Source organism: Kwoniella europaea, chromosome 1, assembly GCF_036810445.1.
Source record: "Kwoniella europaea PYCC6329 chromosome 1, complete sequence".
NCBI classification, from domain to species: domain Eukaryota; kingdom Fungi; phylum Basidiomycota; class Tremellomycetes; order Tremellales; family Cryptococcaceae; genus Kwoniella; species Kwoniella europaea.
This window is the reverse complement of record NC_089487.1, coordinates 1,694,690-1,715,859: the sequence shown is the minus strand read 5'-3', so window position 1 is coordinate 1,715,859 and position 21,170 is coordinate 1,694,690. Positions and strand designations below refer to the sequence as shown.

Genomic DNA, 21,170 nt, shown 5'->3' with positions numbered 1-21,170 from the left:
CTCGCATCCACCATCACCGACTCAAATATCCCATATACAACAGCAACAGCAGAATCCCTCTCCTAATCCGGTCAAATCGATAATCTCACTTCTTTCGCCATGTCCGGCTCACTCACCCACATCCTCTTCGAAGGAGCCTCTGGATATGCTTTATTCACCGTATCCATGCAAGAGGAAATCGCAGCCAAGTCAAAGCAATTGCAAGAATCCATCAATGATATAACGATCTTCTCAAGGATGGTGCAACTAGCTTCTTTCTTACCTTTCACATCTGCCGCTCAAGCTTTGGAAAATGCCAACGACGTATCGGAAGGTGTCCTGAACGATCACTTGAAAAACCTACTCAACCTCATAGTGCCTAATGCAGCTGGGAAGACCAACAAGAAGCAATCTGGTGTTGTATTAGGTGTAGCTGAAAGAGGTTTAGCAGGTGCGATCCAAGGTGAACTTGGTATCCCTTGTGATACCTCTGAAAGAGCTTTGGAATTGATCAGAGGCGTGAGATTACACCAGGAGAAGATTTTGATCAAGGGAGGTATGCAGAAAGGGGATGTTGCCATCGCTCAATTGGGTTTGGGTCATTCGTACTCCAGAGGAAAAGTGAAGGTGTGTATAAAGTTCTTAATCTCCCTCTCCTACATCTTTATCCTGTTTTACCCTATTCTTGTATTCCCATGATCCCAATCAATCCTTGATTCCGTTATTCTCCTTACTCACACCCTTCCCTTGACCCAACCAGTTCAACGTCAACCGATCCGACAACATGATCATCCAAGCCATCTCCCTCTCTGACCAACTTGACAAGGATCTCAACACCTTCTCGATGAGAGTAAGGGAATGGTACGGATGGCATTTCCCAGAATTGTACAAGCTCGTTCCCGATGCTCATCAATATGCTACTCTCGCCGTCTTGATCGGAGATCGAACCAAGATCACTGAAGACTTATTGGAAGAGATGCAAGCTATATTAGACGATGATGAGACCAGGGCTAGAAACGTCTTGGATGCCGCTAGAGCTTCGATGGGTTCCGATATAAACGAGATTGATTTGATCAACATTTCGAATTTTGCTGAACGAGTGGTCAAATTGGCCGAGTACAGAAAGAGCTTGAGGAGATACTTGGTAGAGAAGATGAACGTGGTTGCTCCTAACTTATCGGCTTTGATTGGTGAAACCATCGCTGCTAGGTTGATCTCTCATGCGTGAGTCATGTATTCTTAGTCCTCATCCAGACATCTAGCCATGCCAGCTGACTTAACTTGATTGATGCCATTATAGGGGATCCCTCACCAACCTCGCCAAATACCCCGCTTCAACTGTCCAGATCCTCGGTGCTGAGAAAGCTCTTTTCAGAGCTTTGAAGACTAAAGGTAACACTCCTAAGGTGAGCTAAGCGTTCGTCACATGGGTAATCAGACTCAAGCTGACTCTATGCGTCCAATCTAGTACGGTCTCATCTATCACTCCACCTTCATCGGACGAGCTGGTACCAAACACAAGGGAAGAATCTCCCGATTCTTGGCCAACAAATGTTCTATAGCGTGCAGGATCGATTGTTTCTCAGATATACCTACCAACAAATTCGGAGAGGCTTTGAGAGCACAAGTTGAGGAGAGATTGAACTTCTTCGAGGTGAGTGTACCTATCGCTCCAACAGAAAAATCCGAAGCTTGTGTACTGATTGCGTCATCTGATCAATTTAATATAGACCGGTGCACCAGTATCCAAGAACTCCGAAGCGATCCAAAAGGCTCTCACTGCCATTGCCGCTGATCTAGGGGACGATGACGACGAAGATGATGATGAGGAAGGTGACGTCAAGGAAGATGATGTTGCCGATGCCGTCAAACAAGTAGAGAAAGATCAAAAGGAATCTAAGAAATCTAAATCCAAGCAAGCTTTGGATCCTGAGTTGGCAACTATTGCAGGTGGTCTACCTGTTCCTGTCGCTTCGTCTACACCGTCAAAGGAGAAGAAAGATAAGAAGGACAAGAAGGATAAAAAGGAAAAGAAGGAAAAGAGGAAATCTGAAGCGATGGACATTGATGTTGATGTTGAAGAGAAGAAGGAAAAGAAGGAGAAGAAAGATAAGAAGGAGAAGAAGGAGAAGAAAGATAAAGAGGAGAAGAAAGATAAGAAGAAGAAGAGAAAGTCCGAGGCTTAACAGAGGGGAGAGAGGCTGATATAGAATTGGGTTTGTGTCTCTTCGCATTCTTTCTTTCCCTTCAATTATCATCTACCATATCATTTTCAAACTTTAGTTTTTTAACTTTAATTTTTTATATGCTTGTTCGTTTTGTTCGCATGGATATATACCCTATCGTATGAGTTTGGTAGGATATTCAATTCATACTGGTACACAGGTACAACCAACTAACAAAATCGACGTGCAGATGGGAAAAGAAAGGAAATACTGATTGTATTGACTCTGTTCTTACCATCCACAAATATTCACACATACTCAAACAGTCTCTCTCGGTTTCGACAGAATTACTGACCAGCAGAACTATTCCTCATCATCGCATTATCAATCCTATGTCCCTTCTGTTCGACCCAAGGTGGTAGATTCCCTTCGGATCTTCTTCTCATCTCGCCTCCCAAAGCACAGACCATCCGTCTAGCTTCGTCGACGGCCTCTTCGAGCGGAGCGACAAGGTCTGAATCAACGGAAGTACCACCCAGGTCGAAATCTAGTGAATGGTCTCTTGCGGAGTTGAGAGCTTCCATACGGGATTGGAGGACGAGGAGCCATTGAGTGTGAGCGAGGGAAAGATCGGGAGGGGAGAATGCTAAAGTCGACAAATATACGATATCAGTATCTATATATGTGTGGTATATATCTTAATGTGAGGATGGAAGAAAGACACTCACGAGCAAAGTCGGTCTGACCTTCTCTGACAAGTAAGGATGAGGTGGCTGGCATGTTGATAGATGTTTGGATGGGATTGTTTTCTAAGGTGAAAATGAACTTTTCTTCCGAACTGTTATTGGGCCACTTGTAATCTGTTGCTTGACTAGACTTGGTTTGATTTGATTAATTGTCGATTGTTAATTGTTGATTTCTCAAGGATATTCATCAGATATTCAAAGTATATATACCCATCTTCCATCACTACACCTCCACTTGGTGTTCCTCCACTTCGACCAAAACCGGTCAAAGGATATGTTTCATCCTTTTGCCAAAATCAGGATAAGAAATAGCAAAGGATCTATACGGAGTAAGGTGATTTACCCAACTGATCGATTGACGACCCAAATCGAAAAGGAAGTCGGGCCCAATCAGTCCAGTCACAATCGGTAAGAATGATCTGCTTTTGGGAAGTCATGTCCGAAAAGGGAATGCATGATCTGGTTGATCATATGAAAAGATTTCCATCAGAGATTGTTTTTCAGCTATGAGGAGTAGAATGATAATGGTTCAATGGAAGTTCAGCCTAGTCGAGATCAGAATATGGTAATCAGTCTGAGAGATAGTTATCAGCTTAGCAACAGTATGTGATAATCGTAAAGTCAGATAGCTTCAGTCTGGATCATAATACCGGATTGCCTATGTCAGTGTTATCTATCTCTCGGTAAGATCTGTATCCTTTCGTACTGTGATCTTTGTTCTGCACCTCTTTCTTTGCCACTTGAACTGAAACGTGGGACAATAAGCGTGAGAGAGGCGGAGTTTACCGCCTTTCAGGTCGAGTGGAGGTGGTCCAAGCTCTTTTCAAAAAGCATGTTGACCATGCTGTTTCGTCGATTCTTTCTTTTCTTTTTCTTCTTCGGATCCATACGAGCATAATTCCCAGTAAAGTCAATGGTAGATCATGTCGAATGACACCATCCAATCATCCCAACATGATACTAAAGCTCAGCATTACGAGCAAATTCGTATGAAATCTTCTCCTTTTCTCAATACCGTTCTGTTTTTATTGACATCCACTTCACTAATTATTCACCATGACAATCTTGACCTGTATCAGAATCATCCACTAACTCAATAGAATCGCATTCGTCACTTTACATATAATATGATCATCCCCATTCTACTCACCGTTCCTTTCCCCTTTACACCCGTCTTCACCCTAAACGACAACCTGACTGGACCAGGTATCGCATGGCCCAGCCAACTCTGGGTGCCAATGGGCGGCTTCACAGCTCCAGGTACAGTGATTTCCTCATACTACACCTGGGGTCCAGATCCCATCATTCCTCCAACGGACTCATCGTATATATGGGATATACCATTCCCCTTCATACCGATGTTATGGGGTTGTACTCCCACCTACGTCGAGCCATTCCAACGAGCCTTATGGTCAAATTTCTCCAATTCTACTTTAACGCCTCAAAGGGATATACTAGGATTCAACGAGCCTGATCATCCTCAACAGGCTTTATGTACTCCTCAGGATGCTGCGACTGTCTGGCGAGAGGTGTTGGAACCATTGAGATATCAGGGTTATAGACTTGGTAGTCCTGCTGTGACGAGTGGTGAGACGGGTAGACAATGGATGAAGGATTGGTATGATGCTTGTCAAGGAGCTTGTAATCCGGATTTCCTAGCTTTGCACTGGGTGAGTGAGAGTGAAATGGTTATTTGTCATCCTCATGAAAGTCACAGCTTCGGAGGGGAAGTCAATGAGCTAAGCTGAGGTGAATTTATTCAAGTAGTACGACCTAGTTCCCCAGAATTTCATTGAACATATTCAATATTACCATGACACGTATAATCTACCAGTTTGGGTTACAGGTGAGTTGATCTGATTTCTCATCACGACTTAACACACGTACGAGTGGATACTTTGGTCATCTATCCTCTTCACCAGTCGATCCCTTACATGGCTAAGGCGATAAATTCATATCTTATACCTATTTATCGCAGAATACGCTCCACAGAATATCTCAGTCTTCAATCCTGCAACTAACGAATATGACGGTCAAGCTACGTACATCGAAGTATAGAGATTTATGGATATAACCACGGCATACATGAAATCTGTTGATTGGGTTGAGAGGTGGTTCTGGTTTGGAGCAATGTACGAGATGGTACGTCAGCTTTGCCTTTTGAGTCTCATAGAGTCTCACATCTCACATCCGCATCTCAAGCTAGATGAAAGAAGAAAGAAAAGAAAATATCCTCATCCCGTGATGTAACTCGAGAGCTAATGTGAATACCCTAAATCCGATATTCTAGCAAGGTGTCAACGAACTTGATTGCCTTTTCGACCAATCCGGTAAACCCAATCGTACAGGTGCATTAAACGAGTTGGGCGTTCAATACGCAAATTCAAATGGGAGTGTATCGATGGAACATCGATTATCTCCTTCATCGGCTACACGTACAACTGATCGAACAATGTCATCGTATGGTAAAATCATTATCACTTCGATTTTACTCTTGACAAGTCAACAGCTGGTAGGATCAATGGGTTGAATGCTAGTTTGGTATTAGTTAAGTATTAGCGAATCTTCCGAGTAATCTTTGGTATGGTAGATGCTATCACGCTCGTCATGCAATCTCGTTAGTTGTAGCATTAATATCCTTTGGTCGAAATCAATCATGATAAATCATATTCATAAGCATGCAAAAGATATAATAACTATATAAAAAATGTAATCCTAAAGAAAATGTACAACAGAAAGTAACCGAATCAATCTAGATAAGAAACACATCCACTAGCCTAAACCACCAGGGTTCTACTGAGTCTATCCAGAGCACATCAAACAAGCATCTTTGTTCTCGATCGAGCATTGTAAAGCAGCTTCCGCTCTCTCCTCGGCTCTTCGCTTGGCTTCTTCATAGGTGATCTCTTCCTCTTCGCTAGGTTTAGGCGAGTCAGATCGGCTTTCAGCGTTAGGTGTAGGTGGTTGAGGAACAGGCGCGGAAGAAGCGGTAGTGGCAATTTTGACTTGTCTCATTGGAGCTACCAATGATTCAGCCGAAGCCGAAGGTGAACCAGCGGCAGCAGGTTTCTTTCCGTCGGCAGCGAGTGATTTAGCTTGTTTGAGAGTAGCAGCATCGATGGTGAATTGAATAGCGTTGGCAGAAGGTTTGGTTCGGAGGTAATAGGCACCAGTCTTCAATCCTCTCTTCCATCCGTAGAAGTGCATCGAGGTCAATTGGGAGAACGAAGGGTTGGCCAAGTGGATGTTGAGCGATTGAGATTGATCGATGAACGCTCCTCGATCGGCTGCCAGGTCGATGACTGCCTTTTGAGAGATTTCCCATACAGTCTTGTAGATAGCTTTGAGCTCGGCAGGGATCTGAGGGATATTCTGGATGGATCCTCCAGCAGCGATGATGAGGTTCTTCATGTTATCGTCCCATAATCCCAAGTTGATGAGGTCGCGGAGTAACCAAGGACAGACGACTTGGAAATCACCTGAAAGGACTCGTCGAGCGTAAAGCATGGAAGTGTAAGGTTCGAAACATTCGTTCCAACCTAAGATCTGAGATGTGGAGGCAGTAGGCATAGGAGCGACGAGTAAGGAGTTTCGGACACCATGTTTAGCAATGTTGGATCGGAGTTCGGTCCAGTCCCAGAGGTCGGTAGGTGTTCGACCCCAGAAGTCAGGTTGAAGTTTACCTTGAGAGATGGGTGATCCCTCGTATGAAGGGTATTTACCGAGCTCTTGAGCCATCTCGCAAGAAGCGGTCAAAGCGGCGTGGTAGATAGTCTCGAAGATCTGGATGTTAAGCTCTCGAGCGGCAGGAGAGTCGAAAGGCATTCGGAGAGCCATGAAGGCATCGGCGAGACCTTGTACACCCAAACCAACAGGTCGGTGTCGCATGTTGGAGTTTCGAGCTTCGGGAACAGGGTAGTAGTTTCGAGTGATAACTTGATCCAAGTTCTTGGTAACTACCTTGGTGATCTCGTGAAGCTTTTTGAAATCGTAGGTTCTCTTCTCGAGATCGACGAAAGCGGGAAGAGCGAGAGAAGCCAAGTTACATACAGCCACTTCATCAGGAGCAGAGTATTCGATGATTTCGGTACACAAGTTGGATGACTTGATGGTACCCAAGTGTTGCTGGTTGGATTTGGAGTTGGCAGCGTCCTTGTAAAGGATGAAAGGTCCACCGGTCTCGGTTTGAGCTTCCAGGATGGAGAACCAAAGCTTTTGGGCTTTGATGGTCTTTCGACCTTTACCGGCTTTCTCGTAGCCTTCATAGAGTTTCTCAAATTCTTCCGAGTGAACGTCGGCAAGACCGGGACATTCGGAAGGACACATGAGGGTCCAATCACCATCTTGTTCGACTCGCTTCATGAAAAGATCGGGAATCCAGAGAGCGTAGAAGAGATCTCGAGCTCGGACTTCTTCTTTACCGTGGTTCTTTCTCAAATCGAGGAAGTCGAAGACATCGGCGTGCCATGGTTCGAGGTAGATGGCAAAGGCACCAGGTCGTTTGTTACCACCTTGGTCGACGTATCGAGCAGTAGCATCGTAAGCTCTCAACATAGGGACGATACCATTGGAGTAACCGTTGGTACCGGCGATGTAGGCACCCTTGGCTCGAATGTTGTGGATGTGAAGACCGATACCACCGGCAGTCTTGGAGATTTGAGCACAGGTCTTGAGGGTATCGTAAATACCGTCGATAGAATCGTCTCTCATGGCAACGAGGAAACATGACGACATCTGAGCGTGGGGAGTACCAGAGTTGAAGAGCTAAAATTCACTTATCAGTCATGTCATCGGTCGGAAGCATTATAGCTGACTTACAGTAGGAGAAGCATGAGTGAAATATCGTTCAGACATGAGATTGTAAGTCTCGATGACCTTGTCGATGTTGGCTCCGTGGATACCAACAGCAACTCGCATGATCATGTGTTGGGGTCTTTCGACAATTTTACCATTAACTCGTAAGAGGTAAGATCGTTCGAGGGTCTTGAAACCGAAATAGTTGTAAGCGAAATCTCGATCGTAGATGATAGCTGAGTCGAGAGTTTCTTTGTTATCCATGACGATCTTGTAGACGTCGTCGGCGATCATAGGAGCATGTTTGCCGGTCTTGGGGTTGACCCATTCGTACAAGTCTTGAATGACTGATGAGAAATGCTTCTTGGTCTCCTTGTGGAGATTGGAGATGGCAATTCTGGCAGCGAGGATAGCGTAATCTGGGTGTTTGGTGGTGAGATAGGCGGCAGTTTCGGCAGCAAGGTTCTGAAATACCACAAATAGTCAGTTGAAGGCTCACATTGCAAAATGACACGGAAGATGGAAACACTGTATTTGTCGCAGCACGCAAAGTAGGGTATGGAAGGGGAATCATACTCACGTCAAGTTCGACAGTAGTGATACCAGCATGAATACCAACAATCACTTTTTGGGTGATTTCAGCAGGTTCAACGAAATTGGGGTCGAGACCATACGAAAGCTTGTTTATACGAGCAGTGACTTTATCGAAGGCGACTATATGACACACAAATATCAGCTTTGACCATGGTACGGATGAGGGAAGCCAGCAACTGAAAAAGACGTACCAGGTTCCTTTCGACCGTCTCGTTTGTAGATCCACATCACCATTTTGATGAGATTCTATGAGTGTAAGGTAGAAGAAAGTACAGGAGAAGGGGAAGTTGATCTGATCTAGTTGATCTGAGCGCGTCGATGAGGATAGCTTAGTCAGCTAAATTGGACTCGATGAGATCCATGGTTTTAGCTGAAGAGTCACTTACAAATTCGTAGACGTTGTTCGTAGCGTGTGATAGTCAAGGACCAAGCCTTTTAGTTATACAATATATGATATATAAGAAGAAGAGATGAAGAAGGAAAGAGAGAAAACATTAGGAAGGAGGGGATCGCGATGAGACACCCGCCCCTTTTAAATTCTTCTGATCCAGAGGGAGAATCGACCATCGCGTCTTGAAAATAGGATTATGTAATGTTGATTCAGCTAATGTTCTGTGGTACGCGTCTGTTTATATCGCGTACTCGGGTTGAGTGTGTCGTGATCCCAAACACCTGATTTACGCGTCCATCAGGATAAAGGATCACGGAAAGTTGACCTGACTTTTACCCGCCTCCTCTCGTCAAGTGGGATTTCTTTAGTCTTCTGTTGTATGTCCTCTGCTGAGCAAGCAGAAGTGGAGGTTGGATGGGCAGGAAAACGCTCAGGAATGTCAGGATAAATCCTCATAGATTAGTCAATTCGATCTAGGCTTTGGCTTTGGCTTTGGGCTTGATGGCTGACTTACGCCAGAGCTATCCGATGGAGAGCGGAAAACAACCTCTCTCGCTTCGTTGACAGCAACGCGTCGTGGTCATGTAATGTTGTACCACACTCGTACACGAAACGTCATTCGCTTCGACGCGTAGACAGTTGACATCATCTAGCATGATTTCGAGATGACGGTACGCGTCCTTTTCTGCTCTTAACTTATCTGATAGCAAGATTAACACCCAGATCAGATGATCGGACCCGATTGTACCTCTGTCGTGTCAAGCATGCTCGGCCGACTGATGTTATCTTGACGTGAACAAGATCATCTCTATCTGAGAGCAGTGTATCGGCCGACCATCCTTCATCGCGCGATACTCAGGTTCCCACTGACCACCTCGCACTCACAAAGAGTACAACGCTCATATACGATGTCTTCTCTGACCACTATCTTTGTGAGCTCGGATCATGGAACATGAGCTTGGTTACGATCAAGATATGTCATTATGCAAGTACAACACGTAGATAAGTATACGAACCCGATCTGAGGATCTAGTCATACTATCTTATCTTATCACCACGATCAGAAATAACTTCCCTTCCCCGCATATTCCGCCTCCCCTTCCCCACTTTTATCTTTGCCTCCTGTCTCATCGTCATCATCACCGGGACTAGGCAATCTATGCGCGGGTTCGAATTTGCTTGGAGGAGGTACGAATGCTTTAGGGCCGAATATTGGTCTGCCGGAAGGTGCGATCAGGGAAGATACGGGTGGGATGGGTTGGAATGTCACCTAAAGTATGACCAGAAGATATCCAAGCAGTCAGCAAAATTTCATATAAGCCTTCTTTTCATTCAGCGTCATAATCACAATTTCCGCTCATGCTCCATGATAAATCAAAACATGGTGCAAAAATGCAGAGTGCAAACTTGTACTCACCGTATCGTTCATCTTGGTATAACTCTTCACCCAAGCCTTAGTATCTTCCACCTCATACTCCACTCTCGACTTTCTACTCTTCCTTTCTTCCTTTTTCCTCTCTGTATTCTTCCCTATCCCTATCGAAAGTCCTTTTAACCTTTCCCGCGTTTTGGAATCTTCCAAATCTTCCAAGCGACTTAATGATTCTTTCAAATACGAAAGCGCTTCTCCTATCTTTGGTGTTGACGATTTCGCCCCTTCACCTAAATCTATACCTAACCATTTATTCGCCAGGGCACTAGATAATAACGATTCTTTCTTCAGATATCTCTTCAATGTTACTATAATCTCTCCTTCACTTGATTCTATATCGAAGTCCTTCGAGAATAGTTTCTTCCCCTCAGAAGAGGAAGAATGCTGTTGGACTTTGAGCAGGGCTCTGGACGAGGTGTATAATGATGTAACGTGCAGATATAGTTTGGCGAGTAATGAGGCTGAGGGATGCTTTGACGGTAGAGGGGGACCAGCAGGGGAGAAGAGAACGTGAGGGAGAACTGGTAAGAGGAGTTTACGGATAGCGGTGAGATGGGCATCTGCTAGGAACATCCTATAGGTGTGACCCAGCAGTATAATTAGCTTTCGTTCTCGTGTATTAGATATTCATTAAAATTCCATGATAATGTCATATCTTATGATATCCAGCTTCAGGCTGGGTGATGTGTTAGACGTAGAACACAACGTACATAGACAACCCTTTGAAAGTCTCCCTATTCGACTCAACAGGCCACCTATGTCCTCCCTTCCCCGCCAGCCTCCCTCCCAAAGCATTCTTAATCGGTTCTACCTGTAACGACACGTTCTCCGCTATCCAATCTGCCAGACCTGATGCCTGACATAACAGATCGACGGCTCGACTTAATCCGGCTGTTATTCGCTTTTCATCTTCACTTGATAGATTGCGAGAAACACTTTCTTTCTCATATGTCGGCAAGGAGGAGAGGATGTAGTGAGCGTAATTCGATAGTGCCAATGTATAGGTAAGGAGGACGAATAGGTGTTCGGAGTGGATGGAGGGGAGGGAGAGGAGGGGTGGTGAAAGTTTGTATTGCGTTAATGGGGATGTCCATGGGAAGTCTGAAATGATATCAACTGTGTTACACGCATCGGTGCTACAGAAAGTCCTCTGTTAGCTCACTTGGTTCTCCCTTGAAAAGAAGCTCATCCGCATCTAAACATGCTATTATTCCTTTCAAATAAGGTAGGTAGATTTGAACAGCCTGAAGGATGCACGATCAGCTATACCCATTGGCACTCGGATAGGCGACTTGAATAAAGGTGATAGCTGACTCACATCCAATACGGCCAGAGCACTTGATCCAGGCTCAGTATCATGTACACTCCTCAGTGCCAGCTGCAACCTCGTCCTGGCTGCTGTAGCTTCGGATAGAACAGTGGTGTATGATCCCGATGGGTCGGTGAGGAGGGAGGAGAAGGTGAGGAGGGTTGTGGTAGGAAGTGGGAATAAGTATGGGGGCATTTGGAGCAATTGCTCAATTGGTACTCTTCCGTGTCTTGAGGAGAGGTTGACAGGTGGGATATGTAGAGTCATCTGTTTTCAATTCTGACATCTCATTATGCCAAGAAATACTCGAGTATGCGATGACAGCCAAGTACTAGACGGAGTTACCTCAGATCTCCGTGGAATCACTGTGGAGTCTCCGCATGCTTACTGCTCTTCGGCTTTGTCCATCCTGTCAACAGAAACAAGAACAAAAACATTTGGTGCTTGAGTCTCCCTCACTCTTCATCATATTGGAAGATAGTCGTATTAGACAAGATTCAATCAGCCTGTCAGCTCCTTGCAGCACTGAAGGACAATCGCGGTCATATCTGACGTATGATGGGACAACGACAATGTCATCAACTTTCAAGCAGAGGGCTAAAGAAGTGTTGTTTCACTATCTGACTATTCTCTTCGGTGAGTGTTTAATCTTGAACAAGGAAGGGGGCAGTCCATTAAACTATGATATTTATTTGAATGTAGGTATAATCGATACTTTCTTACTTTGGTCAACGATCTATATCTTCCTGTATTTACCATACGATACATACCTCAAGTAAGTACCATATATAGTAATCCTACTCTCCAGGATGATGAAGATGGTTTACAGTACTAACAAAACCGTTTTTTGATCAACGAACAGATGGGATTCAGTGATAATAACAGTCTTATCGTACTATCCTTCTTTGCGGATGGCTATCAAGATGGAGAGAGATTTTACAGAAATATGCTTGAGATGGATGCAAGCTATCTTCTTCTTCGGAATGACCTTGAAAGTTCTGAATAATATTGGCAAAGGTGTGTCTCATCTCCTCACTCCAGCACTCCACCGATCAAATTGCTGAACGATCGTCATGTATAGATGCAGATCATTTTGATATCACCTTTTTCTGGAAGTGATCAGGCAGGAATACGCCACGATGATAACTAGAACACTACACTGATATGGAGACGAGTAATGTGATTGTATAATGTTGTATGTATAGTATGATCATTGGGCGGAGCAGGAGTGTCGCATAGTGTCTATCTCTATGCCGAAATGAGCTGACGTGAGATTAGTCACCGAATGTCTAGCGGTATTCGTGCATTTGACTCTCTGTGCGTGTGTGCGTGTTGTCGATTAGTTGGTACCACTTGCGCTATATATCTCAGTATGGTATTCTCATCTTTCTTTCTTTCTTCCTTCCTTCTTCAACTTTGACCAATAACCTATCGTCGTCTTCAACATGTCTCCGTTCTTATCAGTAAGCACAACATGCATAATCCTTCTACTTCACTCCTGACTGACATGTCAATTGTAGAGGTTGGGAATACTCGCCGAAGAAATATCTACTCGTCACCAACAGCACTGCCGCCGACACCACCACTACCTCCTCCGCCAAGTTATCAATCCATCCAAGAACAAGATCAGAAACCATGTTTTCATCGTTATTTCATTCAACAGAAATTGACTACTCACGAGTTTATCCATCTTTGTGAGTTTCTATATTCATCACGGTGATGAAGGAAAACAAGCTGACGAGAGATCATATGAAAATTTCCTACAGTCAGTCTGATCATTATTGTTGATCTTACGAACATAATTTTAGTATATCTTCAGGGACAATTGTACGTTTTTTTTTTTTTTTTCACTGGTCAAACCAGTATATCTAGCTCTCAAACCTTCAAGCGATAGTAGCGCTGATTTGTACTATATGATCTCATACAGGTGGCTCCCATTCTGCCTTTCCTCGATCATGTGGTACATCGTAGGAGATGGACAATCTTACAGCCATATCCCAGCCGACAGGTATCCCTTCCCAACTACCTTCAGAGAGATGTTCCTCAGGAAAGATATCCACCTGAAATCCACTTTGAGGACGTTGGCCTGGGTGAACACCGGACTATTTTCCGCATGTATGTGCAAAGTGAGTGATAATTCGGTAAAAAACTTCATCTAAGGTCATGTAGAGTATGGATCGGTGAGCTGATACGCATGTCGCCATATAGGTACTTTATAGGCTGGATCCACCTTGCGTTCCAGGTATTTCCTCGACTGAGGTCCAATTACATTGATACAATTCGATTCCATTGGAATAAGTATTCTGCTTTGTATGAAACATCTGAGAGAGATGACAAGATGTAAATGGAGTTAGGAGAAATAGAATAGCAGGATATGCATTACCATTCCATGTCATATCATCCTATAATCATGTAAATTCATGCCTGCACACTCCATCGCGAGTTTTCTGTCTCTCCCACTCACTTCTTCCCTATACTTTTCCTCGCATCGTCAAACCTCCTTACGATGACCTGACACTGCGTGACGGTACATAACTGTTTGCTCCTCATCTTCACCTGCTCATTGAAGAGGTTCAACCCCGCAGCTCGTTCAACATGTTCGACAGGTACGATGAATGATCTCAAATCCGCTTCATCGGGTATCTCCTTATTAGGTAAGACAAAGGCTCCTAATGCCAGTTCTTTGATGGTGTTTGGTGAGGTTGAGGGATAAGCGGGATTGGAGTTGGAAGAGGGTTTCTGGGGATAAGAGAAGTCTGGCCGAGAAGCCAGGATCACTTTTGCAAAGTGAGTAGGGACTGAGACGGATGGTGGATTACCAATCACTTCGTATGTCTAAAAGAACGGACGAACTCAGCATCAGGTTTGCCTTATTGATGTATATGTGACACAAATGGAGAGGTAGTGAACAGTCAAACGAATACATTTCACTCACCACTCGCCATTTACCATCCGGATGTTTCGCAGGTAGATACAGGGGTACACTGCATATAACGTCAGCTACATAGGACAATCCACTATTCGAAGCTGACTTACGTGAATACATAAACATCCTCGAAATTGCTCGTTAACCTTCTACAGAAATCTTCCACGTATGCCCAATCTATAGGACGATTATAATATCAGCTTTTCAACAAGTGAGAGACATCATGAAATCATCAGTTGACATACAATGTCTGTTGAATCCGTCACCGACCTGAGGAGCTATGTTGGATAGGTAGAAAGTCTCATCCATCGCTTTTTGGGATATCTTAGCATCGGCTGCTGGGACCCTAGATCATTTGTAGATATCAGTATCGCATCTAACATCTCATTGACATCGGCCATCATTCGACTAATTGTAAGTCGACAGATTGTGGGTATGTGAAAGGGAGAAAACTAAACTCACATATGTCCTCTATCGTAACCACTCTTAAAGTCTAATCACCAGATACGAAATAAGCTTCATCCATCCCATGATCCCCACATGAAGGATTAAGCTTACAATCCTGCAACTTTGCTCTGAACATCTCTGGTACACCCTCATCTTCCATGAACACACTCTTCGACCTATCACCTTTAACCACCATCTTCTCGCCATTCGCAGTTGGCAGCGTATCCGCTTTCCTAGCCTGATCAAGCGGTACGGGTTGAGTGTTGGGTGCGGAGGGAGGAGGGGTCTTAGCTAATGAAGTAGCAGTGAGATGTTCAGCAGTCCATGCTGGGTGTTTTAGTCGTCGATCGTAGGCTGCTGTATAGGCTGTTCGTTTCAGTATATCAGGTGTTGGTCCTGGAAAACCGAGATACAGGTCAGCTGTAATATTCTTGAAGGATAATCAAGAAGATGATATAGCTTACCTGGGAAGCCATGTGACAAGACTGCACTTCCCATAGCAGTCGGTACTAGCGCTTTACTATCCTGTTTACCGCCCTCAGGAGGTGGTGGGGGTAATTGGACATTCTGTATAGGTGAAGTAGGGTTTCGAGGATAGAAAATACCTGCTCCTACACCCAGTGTTAGACCCGCTGCGAACAGCAATGATGGACCTAGAGTGGGCATCTCTCCTCCTGTTGTCGTTCACTTGAAGATGCGAGGTAAGAGGAGAAGGGTGAACGATCGATTGATCACTTTGAACTTTTCTTCTCTGGCTGGAAAAAAAACAGACGAGTAAGTGGAGGTAGGAGCCCAGAAGGGTCATTACAACTATATCCTAATGGTACCTCTAATCGCAAGTTGATCGATTAGAAACAAGCTGTAATCATGTGTCATTCCGACGGAAGATCAGCGAACAACACAAGATGAATTTCATCCCATTTCATTCCTTCACGTCGACCGTCGGACGTTGACCGCAGAGTCCAAGTTCTTTGCTGCTAAGTAGAATTACCACGAGATTCCTAAAGAACGAAGTACGTCCTGAGACGCAAAGGGATTGATACGAAAATTTGACCTTATCCGATAGACAGGTACGGTACCTAACAAGATGTCGACGGAATACCTCATGGGAGATATAGGCAACGTATTGGAAGCTCTGTTGGGTACGGCGGATGAGCCCAGACAGGAGTGAGTACGGCTCTCCTGGTATCCTCAAAGACCGTTGGGATGCTAACGACGCTTTCAACAGCGCTGAGAAACATCTACGAAATCTCGTCGTCGATGCTCCAGCGGAGATATTGCTCTTACTGGCTCAGATAGGTGCACAAGGTGTCGGAGGCTTTCAACTTGATGTAGGTTCTCATTTACCTTTACCACACAAGAATGAAGAATTATTGATGTTGTGTCACAAATGTAGTACCGACTTCTTGCTCTCATCTTACTCAGACGACTAGCTTTCAAACCTGTATCCGGACTATTCCTCAACTCAACTTCTCAACATGCCACAGCTCCTTTCGATGTCATTCGAGAGACCACCCGAGGAAGGATCGAGACTGTTTTATGTGCAGGTTTAAAAGATGAGATGCATACCATAATGAGAAAAGGTCTGGGTAAATGTGCTGCAGGATGGGTACAGGAGAGTTCAGCAAGACACAGTAAGCCTTCCTATCGCTTTTCATTTCCCCTCAACTCGTTACGTAGGTAGCTGATTGACCTAATCCGACTACAGGACCATTACTACCTTTACCACCAGTATTACTTGAGCTCACAGCATCTCCACATCCATTCCATCGATTCACGCCTTTTCAACTTCTCGACATGACACCGACTCTTTTGGTCGACTCAGTTAGCGATCCACTACCTGCACCTCAGCTCGCTCAGATCTTGTTAGCAGGTATGAACGACCCGAGTGTAGATGTCAGAGTGGAAGCTATAAAAGCGGTACGAAGTGTCTTGATGGAAGGTGTAACGGGTAAAGAAAGGGAAGAGATCGGTGCAGACCTGTTACATCAGGCTTTTAGAGTAGGTCTTCTCAACCTACAGTATTTCGCGCCTCATGATCGATATTCAAACTGACTTGGATATGTCGATTCAGTCTCTACCTCGATTACCAACTGAATCGCTCTCACACGCTCTAGTCCCTCTTGTAGACTTAGCATCTGTCCATCCTAATCTATATCTTCCCTCTCTAAATGATATACTTCCTTACCTCTTATCGCTGATCTCACCTCCAAGCACATCAGTCTCACATCAATTCTCACCATACCCACCCTCAAGCCTGCCGATGGAACAATGGGAAGAAATTGCCAATCCATCTACAGAGATCTTACTGTCGCTCTGCGAATTACGTCCTACTCAGCTAGAAGGATGGGAAACAGGGAAAGGACCTAGAGAATTGGTGGGTCTATTGATAGGTAGACAAGTAGGAAGTTTCGGTGAGGATTGTCAAGATTGGTTGGATACTACGAACGTATGTACTCTGTCTACTTTATCAGCCCGGATTTGTCATGCTGAGTGCTAGTATAGCTCGACGAGGAAGATGAAGATTATCCGGTATTCGCCGAAGAAGCTTTGGACAGATTAGCTAATGCTCTTGGTAAGTGCATGTCGACCCTTTCGCCCGACTAGCCAACTTTACTGATGATACGCCATACGCGCAGGAGGTACGACGATATTGCCCGCTCTCTCGAATCAGGTCGAGTCACTCCTCACTCAGCAAGATTGGAGATGTCGTTATTGCGCTCTGGTGGCCATAGCAGCAGTTGCAGAAGGATGTTTGGAGGAATTACAGCCCCGTATACGTGATGTTTTGACGTAAGTTCTCGATTCATAACATTCTAGGGTCATGAACTTATTCAGAGACGTAGGATCATATCGCCTACTGCCAAAGATCCGCATCCAAGAGTCAGGTATGCATTCTTGCAATGTATCGGACAACTTTGCTCGGATTGCGAGGTAAGCTATTCTTTAGACTCTTCGTTGATACTTCTGCAGCTGACATCATTGTTGAATAGGGAACAATGCAAAAGGAGTACGCGGATGATGTGTTACAAGTGTGCTTGGCCTTACTGGAAGACCCCATAACGAGGTGAGCCTTCCCCTGGAGTTCAAGAGTATTTTTTTTTCGATCCTAAGGGCTAATATCTGTCTCGACCGCTTGCAGAGTCCGAACCCACTCCGCAGCATGTTTGACCAATTTCTTCCAAGACGTTGAATTGGAGTCTTTCGCCTCATACCTCGATCCGCTGGTGAGGTCGCTGTTAAATCAGTTCCGAGCTGGGCCGTTGTTTTTGCAGGAGCAGGTATTGGCAACGATGTGTAAGTACAGCTTTCTTCTGCGGGCAATTTGAGACTGTAGCTGATATCAAAATAGCGAACGTCGCTCTTGGAGCACTGGAGTCTTTTGCACCGTATTATCGTGAGTCTGTGGAACTATTCAATAGGACATTGTCGCTAACATGTGTCATATACTAAAGGGGACGTCATGGATATCAATATACATACGCTGGCTAGCGCTACCTCGGAGTCTCAGCAGAAACTTCAGGGACGAGCTATGGAGTGTGCCAGCTTGATAGGTGTGTTTGGCATGATCCTAGGATGCGCGATGTGGTTGAGCTGAACGAAAGTGTACTATCAACAGGCTCGGCAGTAGGGAAGGCGGTAAGCATCAATATCATCGACTACGAATAAGAGAGGATCGCTGATGCGGACCAATGATATGTGTATGAGCAGACATTCGCATTGGACGCGGTCAAGCTCGCTCAGTTGATGATCACCATACAGAATAATTTGCAGCCTGATGATAAGCGGTCATCATATCTCATGGACGGTGAGTTTGCGATTTACTTCAAATCTCACCAAGTAAGCATAGCTGACATGGTTGTGATTTTTATATATAGCTTGGACAAGTCTCTGTCAGACGTTAGGAGATGATTTCGAGCCATTCTTACCTCAGGTGATACCGCCCCTACTACAAGCAGCGTCATATAAACCACCCAAAATGGACGTTTGTAAGTTCTTTCATCGTCCGATCTGATCTTTGGCAGGGCCGAGACTCACCATGTATGCACACCAGTGATATCGAGTTTCGAAGAGTCTACTCCCGACAGTGAAGATACCCTCGTAGCGTCCAACACGTCAGAGATGGATGAGAAAGTCCAAGCGTTTGAGAATCTCGCTTTGTACGCTTTTACTATGAGGGGGAAATTCCAACCTTGGTTAATGAAGAGTATGGAGTTGAGTCTGGAGGGGTTGGTAGATAAGTACTCGGAAGGTGTAAGGGAGGTGAGTTGGGTGATCCATGTGGGCGCTATGAGGCGCACGGCTGACAAGTCTATCTGCCTGATCTGTCCAGGCTGCAGCATTGTAAGTCAGCGATAAACTTGTCGTCAGTCTTACCTGGTCTGACTGATACCGTCTTCCTTGATATAGCTTGGTACCTGGTTTACTACAAGTAGCGAAAGATTCTCGAGTATGGAACGATAGTCCCAATAACCTCATCGAAGTATTTCAACGGGTCATCAACGCTATCACGAAAGAGAGCGAACCATCTTTCCTTGCATTGTTGTGAGTATCTATCAATCTTAAACACAGATCGACTTGACTTCAAAGCTGATACAGTATGGACATATAATTTATGTAGATACAAATCATTTACCGACTCCCTACACGTCATATCCCTCTCCCTCCCCTCCAGCCTCTCTCAACAACTTATCAAATCTACTGAAGCGCATCTCAGGGATCTCGAGTCGAGAAGGATAGATAGGGAATTACAAGCTGATTATATGGATGAAGCTGATCGTGAGATATTCATGGAAGAGCAAGAGAATGAAGATTCAGCAATGGATCAAATTGAAAGTTCCTTGTTTATGATCTTGCAGTTCAATGAGGATGAACAGTTGAAGAATAGGGTTGAAGAGTTGAGGACGTGGAGAGGGCAGGTGAAGAAGCGGGGCTTGGAAGGAGGAGAAGTGGAGTAGTAGCTTATGTATAGTAGACAATAGAGTACTGCTGTGATGTAACACTGTGTACAGTATCGCGATCTCCATTGACCTGTGGAAAAGCGAAAGGTTCTCACAATTTGTGTGAGGATGCAGCGACGCGAACTTATATGAATGATACATTCCACAGGGTGGAGTTTTCATACAAGAGCCTAAAGGAGACAAGCATTCATTCAAGTAAATTACAAGACGGCGCAAAATCATTAAAACAAAAAGCAATGATAACGACAGGAACCTGGAACCAACAAGGAGGATAATGTATTCGTGGGTGTTTTTTGAGTCAGCTATGTTGCCTATGGTTTGGAGCCTGACGCCGCTCTAAACCTCGTCGCCCACTACTGTACTGAGCGAGATCAACCGAAATCTACACCTTTACCATGACTCCCTAGATTCTTCATTCCATTCAGCCTTGTTATAAGGAAGCCCGGTGGTGCCAGTTTTGTCTGCATTGGCGGGGGTCTCGTGTTCAAAGTCGATCAGATCTTCGCTGGCGGGCGCATGGTCGTCTGACCGTTTCCCTTGGTCAGAATATCCATTACCCCTGGTGTACACTACATCCTCAAACATGCCAGGTAAGCTAAACATAGCTTCAGAAACGGTGACTACCCTGCAGGCGAAATGTTCGGGTCTATTAGATAACTCTGTAGCGACAGATTCACTGGGCCATACGTTACTATTTTTCAGATCTAGGTATCTCGATCCGAAGTCATGCAGTCTTCTGTAAGCCCCCTTTCGTTGAGGACCAGATGGTAGTCCATTCCTTATCTTGCAGCCTGTAATCTCAGCTTCTTTGAAAGGTCCGAACCAACCTTTGGCAGAGGTTCCTTCAGATACAGCTTTTGGATCTTTGACACTGAGAACTAGATGACCGCACACTCTGTCCAATTTAACCCTATTGGCGAATTTGATCCAGCTTTCAGAGATGTCTTGGCCGTCTACTACTATGACACGAGATCCAGATGGGTTTGGGGTGATAGTGTTCAGTCGACTTTGGAAAGTTTGGATGATATTCGGGATTGAGCTTGTTCGAAAAAACGTCGACATGCTTTTGTCCTTAGCCAGAGACAGGGATGCCTCTCGGCACTCCTGCTTGTATTGCTTGAATGCTTCTTTTTGATCCTCCCGTAGAGTGGGACCGTGCGAAGCGTTGATATCGGTAATTATGGCATTGCGAAGATCTCTCGTTAAACAAACGAATACCGTTGATGGGGTAGCATCCGAAGCAGGTTCTGTTGTAAAGGTGTCGGAGGTATCCCTGCCCATTAGTGAGGTCCTAGTGAGATTTGACTGAGAGGTCGAGGTCATGGTCTCGGGAAAAAGCGAGTGATGATTGTATGAAGTGATGCGGGAGTGACAACAAACGATGCCGACTTCGAGCTGATACTAAGGCAGAGAAAGACTGTACAAT

The 21,170-nt window shown here is 44.8% G+C and overlaps 10 protein-coding genes across 10 annotated transcripts; 5 read left to right on the top strand and 5 right to left on the bottom strand.

Moving 5' to 3' along the window:
- Positions 1-99: 99 nt before the first annotated feature.
- V865_000645 (uncharacterized protein) lies at positions 100-2,165 on the top strand (the record flags this gene model as incomplete). Its single annotated transcript, XM_066224475.1, has 5 exons — positions 100-606; positions 740-1,203; positions 1,280-1,385; positions 1,448-1,633; positions 1,710-2,165. 5 exons carry the CDS (start codon positions 100-102, stop codon positions 2,163-2,165), a joined length of 1,719 nt encoding a protein of 572 aa, XP_066080572.1.
- Positions 2,166-2,491: 326 nt separating this feature from the next.
- Positions 2,492-2,924, bottom strand: V865_000644 (uncharacterized protein; the record flags this gene model as incomplete). The annotated part of the gene is made up of 2 exons (XM_066224474.1): positions 2,492-2,790; positions 2,873-2,924. The coding sequence occupies 2 exons, from the start codon at positions 2,922-2,924 to the stop codon at positions 2,492-2,494; spliced, it is 351 nt and encodes a 116-aa protein (XP_066080571.1).
- A 1,093-nt stretch (positions 2,925-4,017) lies between these two features.
- Positions 4,018-4,948, top strand: V865_000643 (uncharacterized protein; the record flags this gene model as incomplete). The annotated part of the gene is made up of 3 exons (XM_066224473.1): positions 4,018-4,560; positions 4,658-4,736; positions 4,869-4,948. 3 exons carry the CDS (start codon positions 4,018-4,020, stop codon positions 4,946-4,948), a joined length of 702 nt encoding a protein of 233 aa, XP_066080570.1.
- Positions 4,949-5,020: 72 nt separating this feature from the next.
- V865_000642 (uncharacterized protein) lies at positions 5,021-5,420 on the top strand (the record flags this gene model as incomplete). The annotated part of the gene is made up of 2 exons (XM_066224472.1): positions 5,021-5,032; positions 5,181-5,420. 2 exons carry the CDS (start codon positions 5,021-5,023, stop codon positions 5,418-5,420), a joined length of 252 nt encoding a protein of 83 aa, XP_066080569.1.
- A 272-nt stretch (positions 5,421-5,692) lies between these two features.
- On the bottom strand, positions 5,693-8,512 carry V865_000641 (ribonucleoside-diphosphate reductase, alpha subunit; the record flags this gene model as incomplete). The annotated part of the gene is made up of 4 exons (XM_066224471.1): positions 5,693-7,654; positions 7,709-8,149; positions 8,265-8,398; positions 8,470-8,512. The coding sequence occupies 4 exons, from the start codon at positions 8,510-8,512 to the stop codon at positions 5,693-5,695; spliced, it is 2,580 nt and encodes an 859-aa protein (XP_066080568.1).
- A 1,217-nt stretch (positions 8,513-9,729) lies between these two features.
- Positions 9,730-11,605, bottom strand: V865_000640 (uncharacterized protein; the record flags this gene model as incomplete). Its single annotated transcript, XM_066224470.1, has 5 exons — positions 9,730-9,939; positions 10,087-10,675; positions 10,812-11,202; positions 11,264-11,345; positions 11,420-11,605. The coding sequence occupies 5 exons, from the start codon at positions 11,603-11,605 to the stop codon at positions 9,730-9,732; spliced, it is 1,458 nt and encodes a 485-aa protein (XP_066080567.1).
- A 1,279-nt stretch (positions 11,606-12,884) lies between these two features.
- On the top strand, positions 12,885-13,684 carry V865_000639 (uncharacterized protein; the record flags this gene model as incomplete). The annotated part of the gene is made up of 4 exons (XM_066224469.1): positions 12,885-13,104; positions 13,177-13,237; positions 13,338-13,536; positions 13,619-13,684. 4 exons carry the CDS (start codon positions 12,885-12,887, stop codon positions 13,682-13,684), a joined length of 546 nt encoding a protein of 181 aa, XP_066080566.1.
- A 186-nt stretch (positions 13,685-13,870) lies between these two features.
- V865_000638 (uncharacterized protein) lies at positions 13,871-15,449 on the bottom strand (the record flags this gene model as incomplete). Its single annotated transcript, XM_066224468.1, has 7 exons — positions 13,871-14,245; positions 14,346-14,394; positions 14,447-14,513; positions 14,582-14,682; positions 14,799-14,829; positions 14,895-15,179; positions 15,248-15,449. 7 exons carry the CDS (start codon positions 15,447-15,449, stop codon positions 13,871-13,873), a joined length of 1,110 nt encoding a protein of 369 aa, XP_066080565.1.
- Positions 15,450-15,870: 421 nt separating this feature from the next.
- Positions 15,871-19,741, top strand: V865_000637 (uncharacterized protein; the record flags this gene model as incomplete). The annotated part of the gene is made up of 19 exons (XM_066224467.1): positions 15,871-15,950; positions 16,012-16,114; positions 16,180-16,417; positions 16,492-16,784; positions 16,858-17,232; positions 17,289-17,358; positions 17,423-17,576; positions 17,630-17,717; positions 17,777-17,850; positions 17,926-18,080; positions 18,136-18,180; positions 18,239-18,337; positions 18,403-18,422; positions 18,495-18,591; positions 18,662-18,772; positions 18,838-19,046; positions 19,117-19,127; positions 19,194-19,328; positions 19,405-19,741. The coding sequence occupies 19 exons, from the start codon at positions 15,871-15,873 to the stop codon at positions 19,739-19,741; spliced, it is 2,694 nt and encodes an 897-aa protein (XP_066080564.1).
- A 393-nt stretch (positions 19,742-20,134) lies between these two features.
- On the bottom strand, positions 20,135-21,067 carry V865_000636 (uncharacterized protein; the record flags this gene model as incomplete). The annotated part of the gene is made up of 1 exon (XM_066224466.1): positions 20,135-21,067. The coding sequence occupies one exon, from the start codon at positions 21,065-21,067 to the stop codon at positions 20,135-20,137; it is 933 nt and encodes a 310-aa protein (XP_066080563.1).
- Positions 21,068-21,170: the final 103 nt, after the last annotated feature.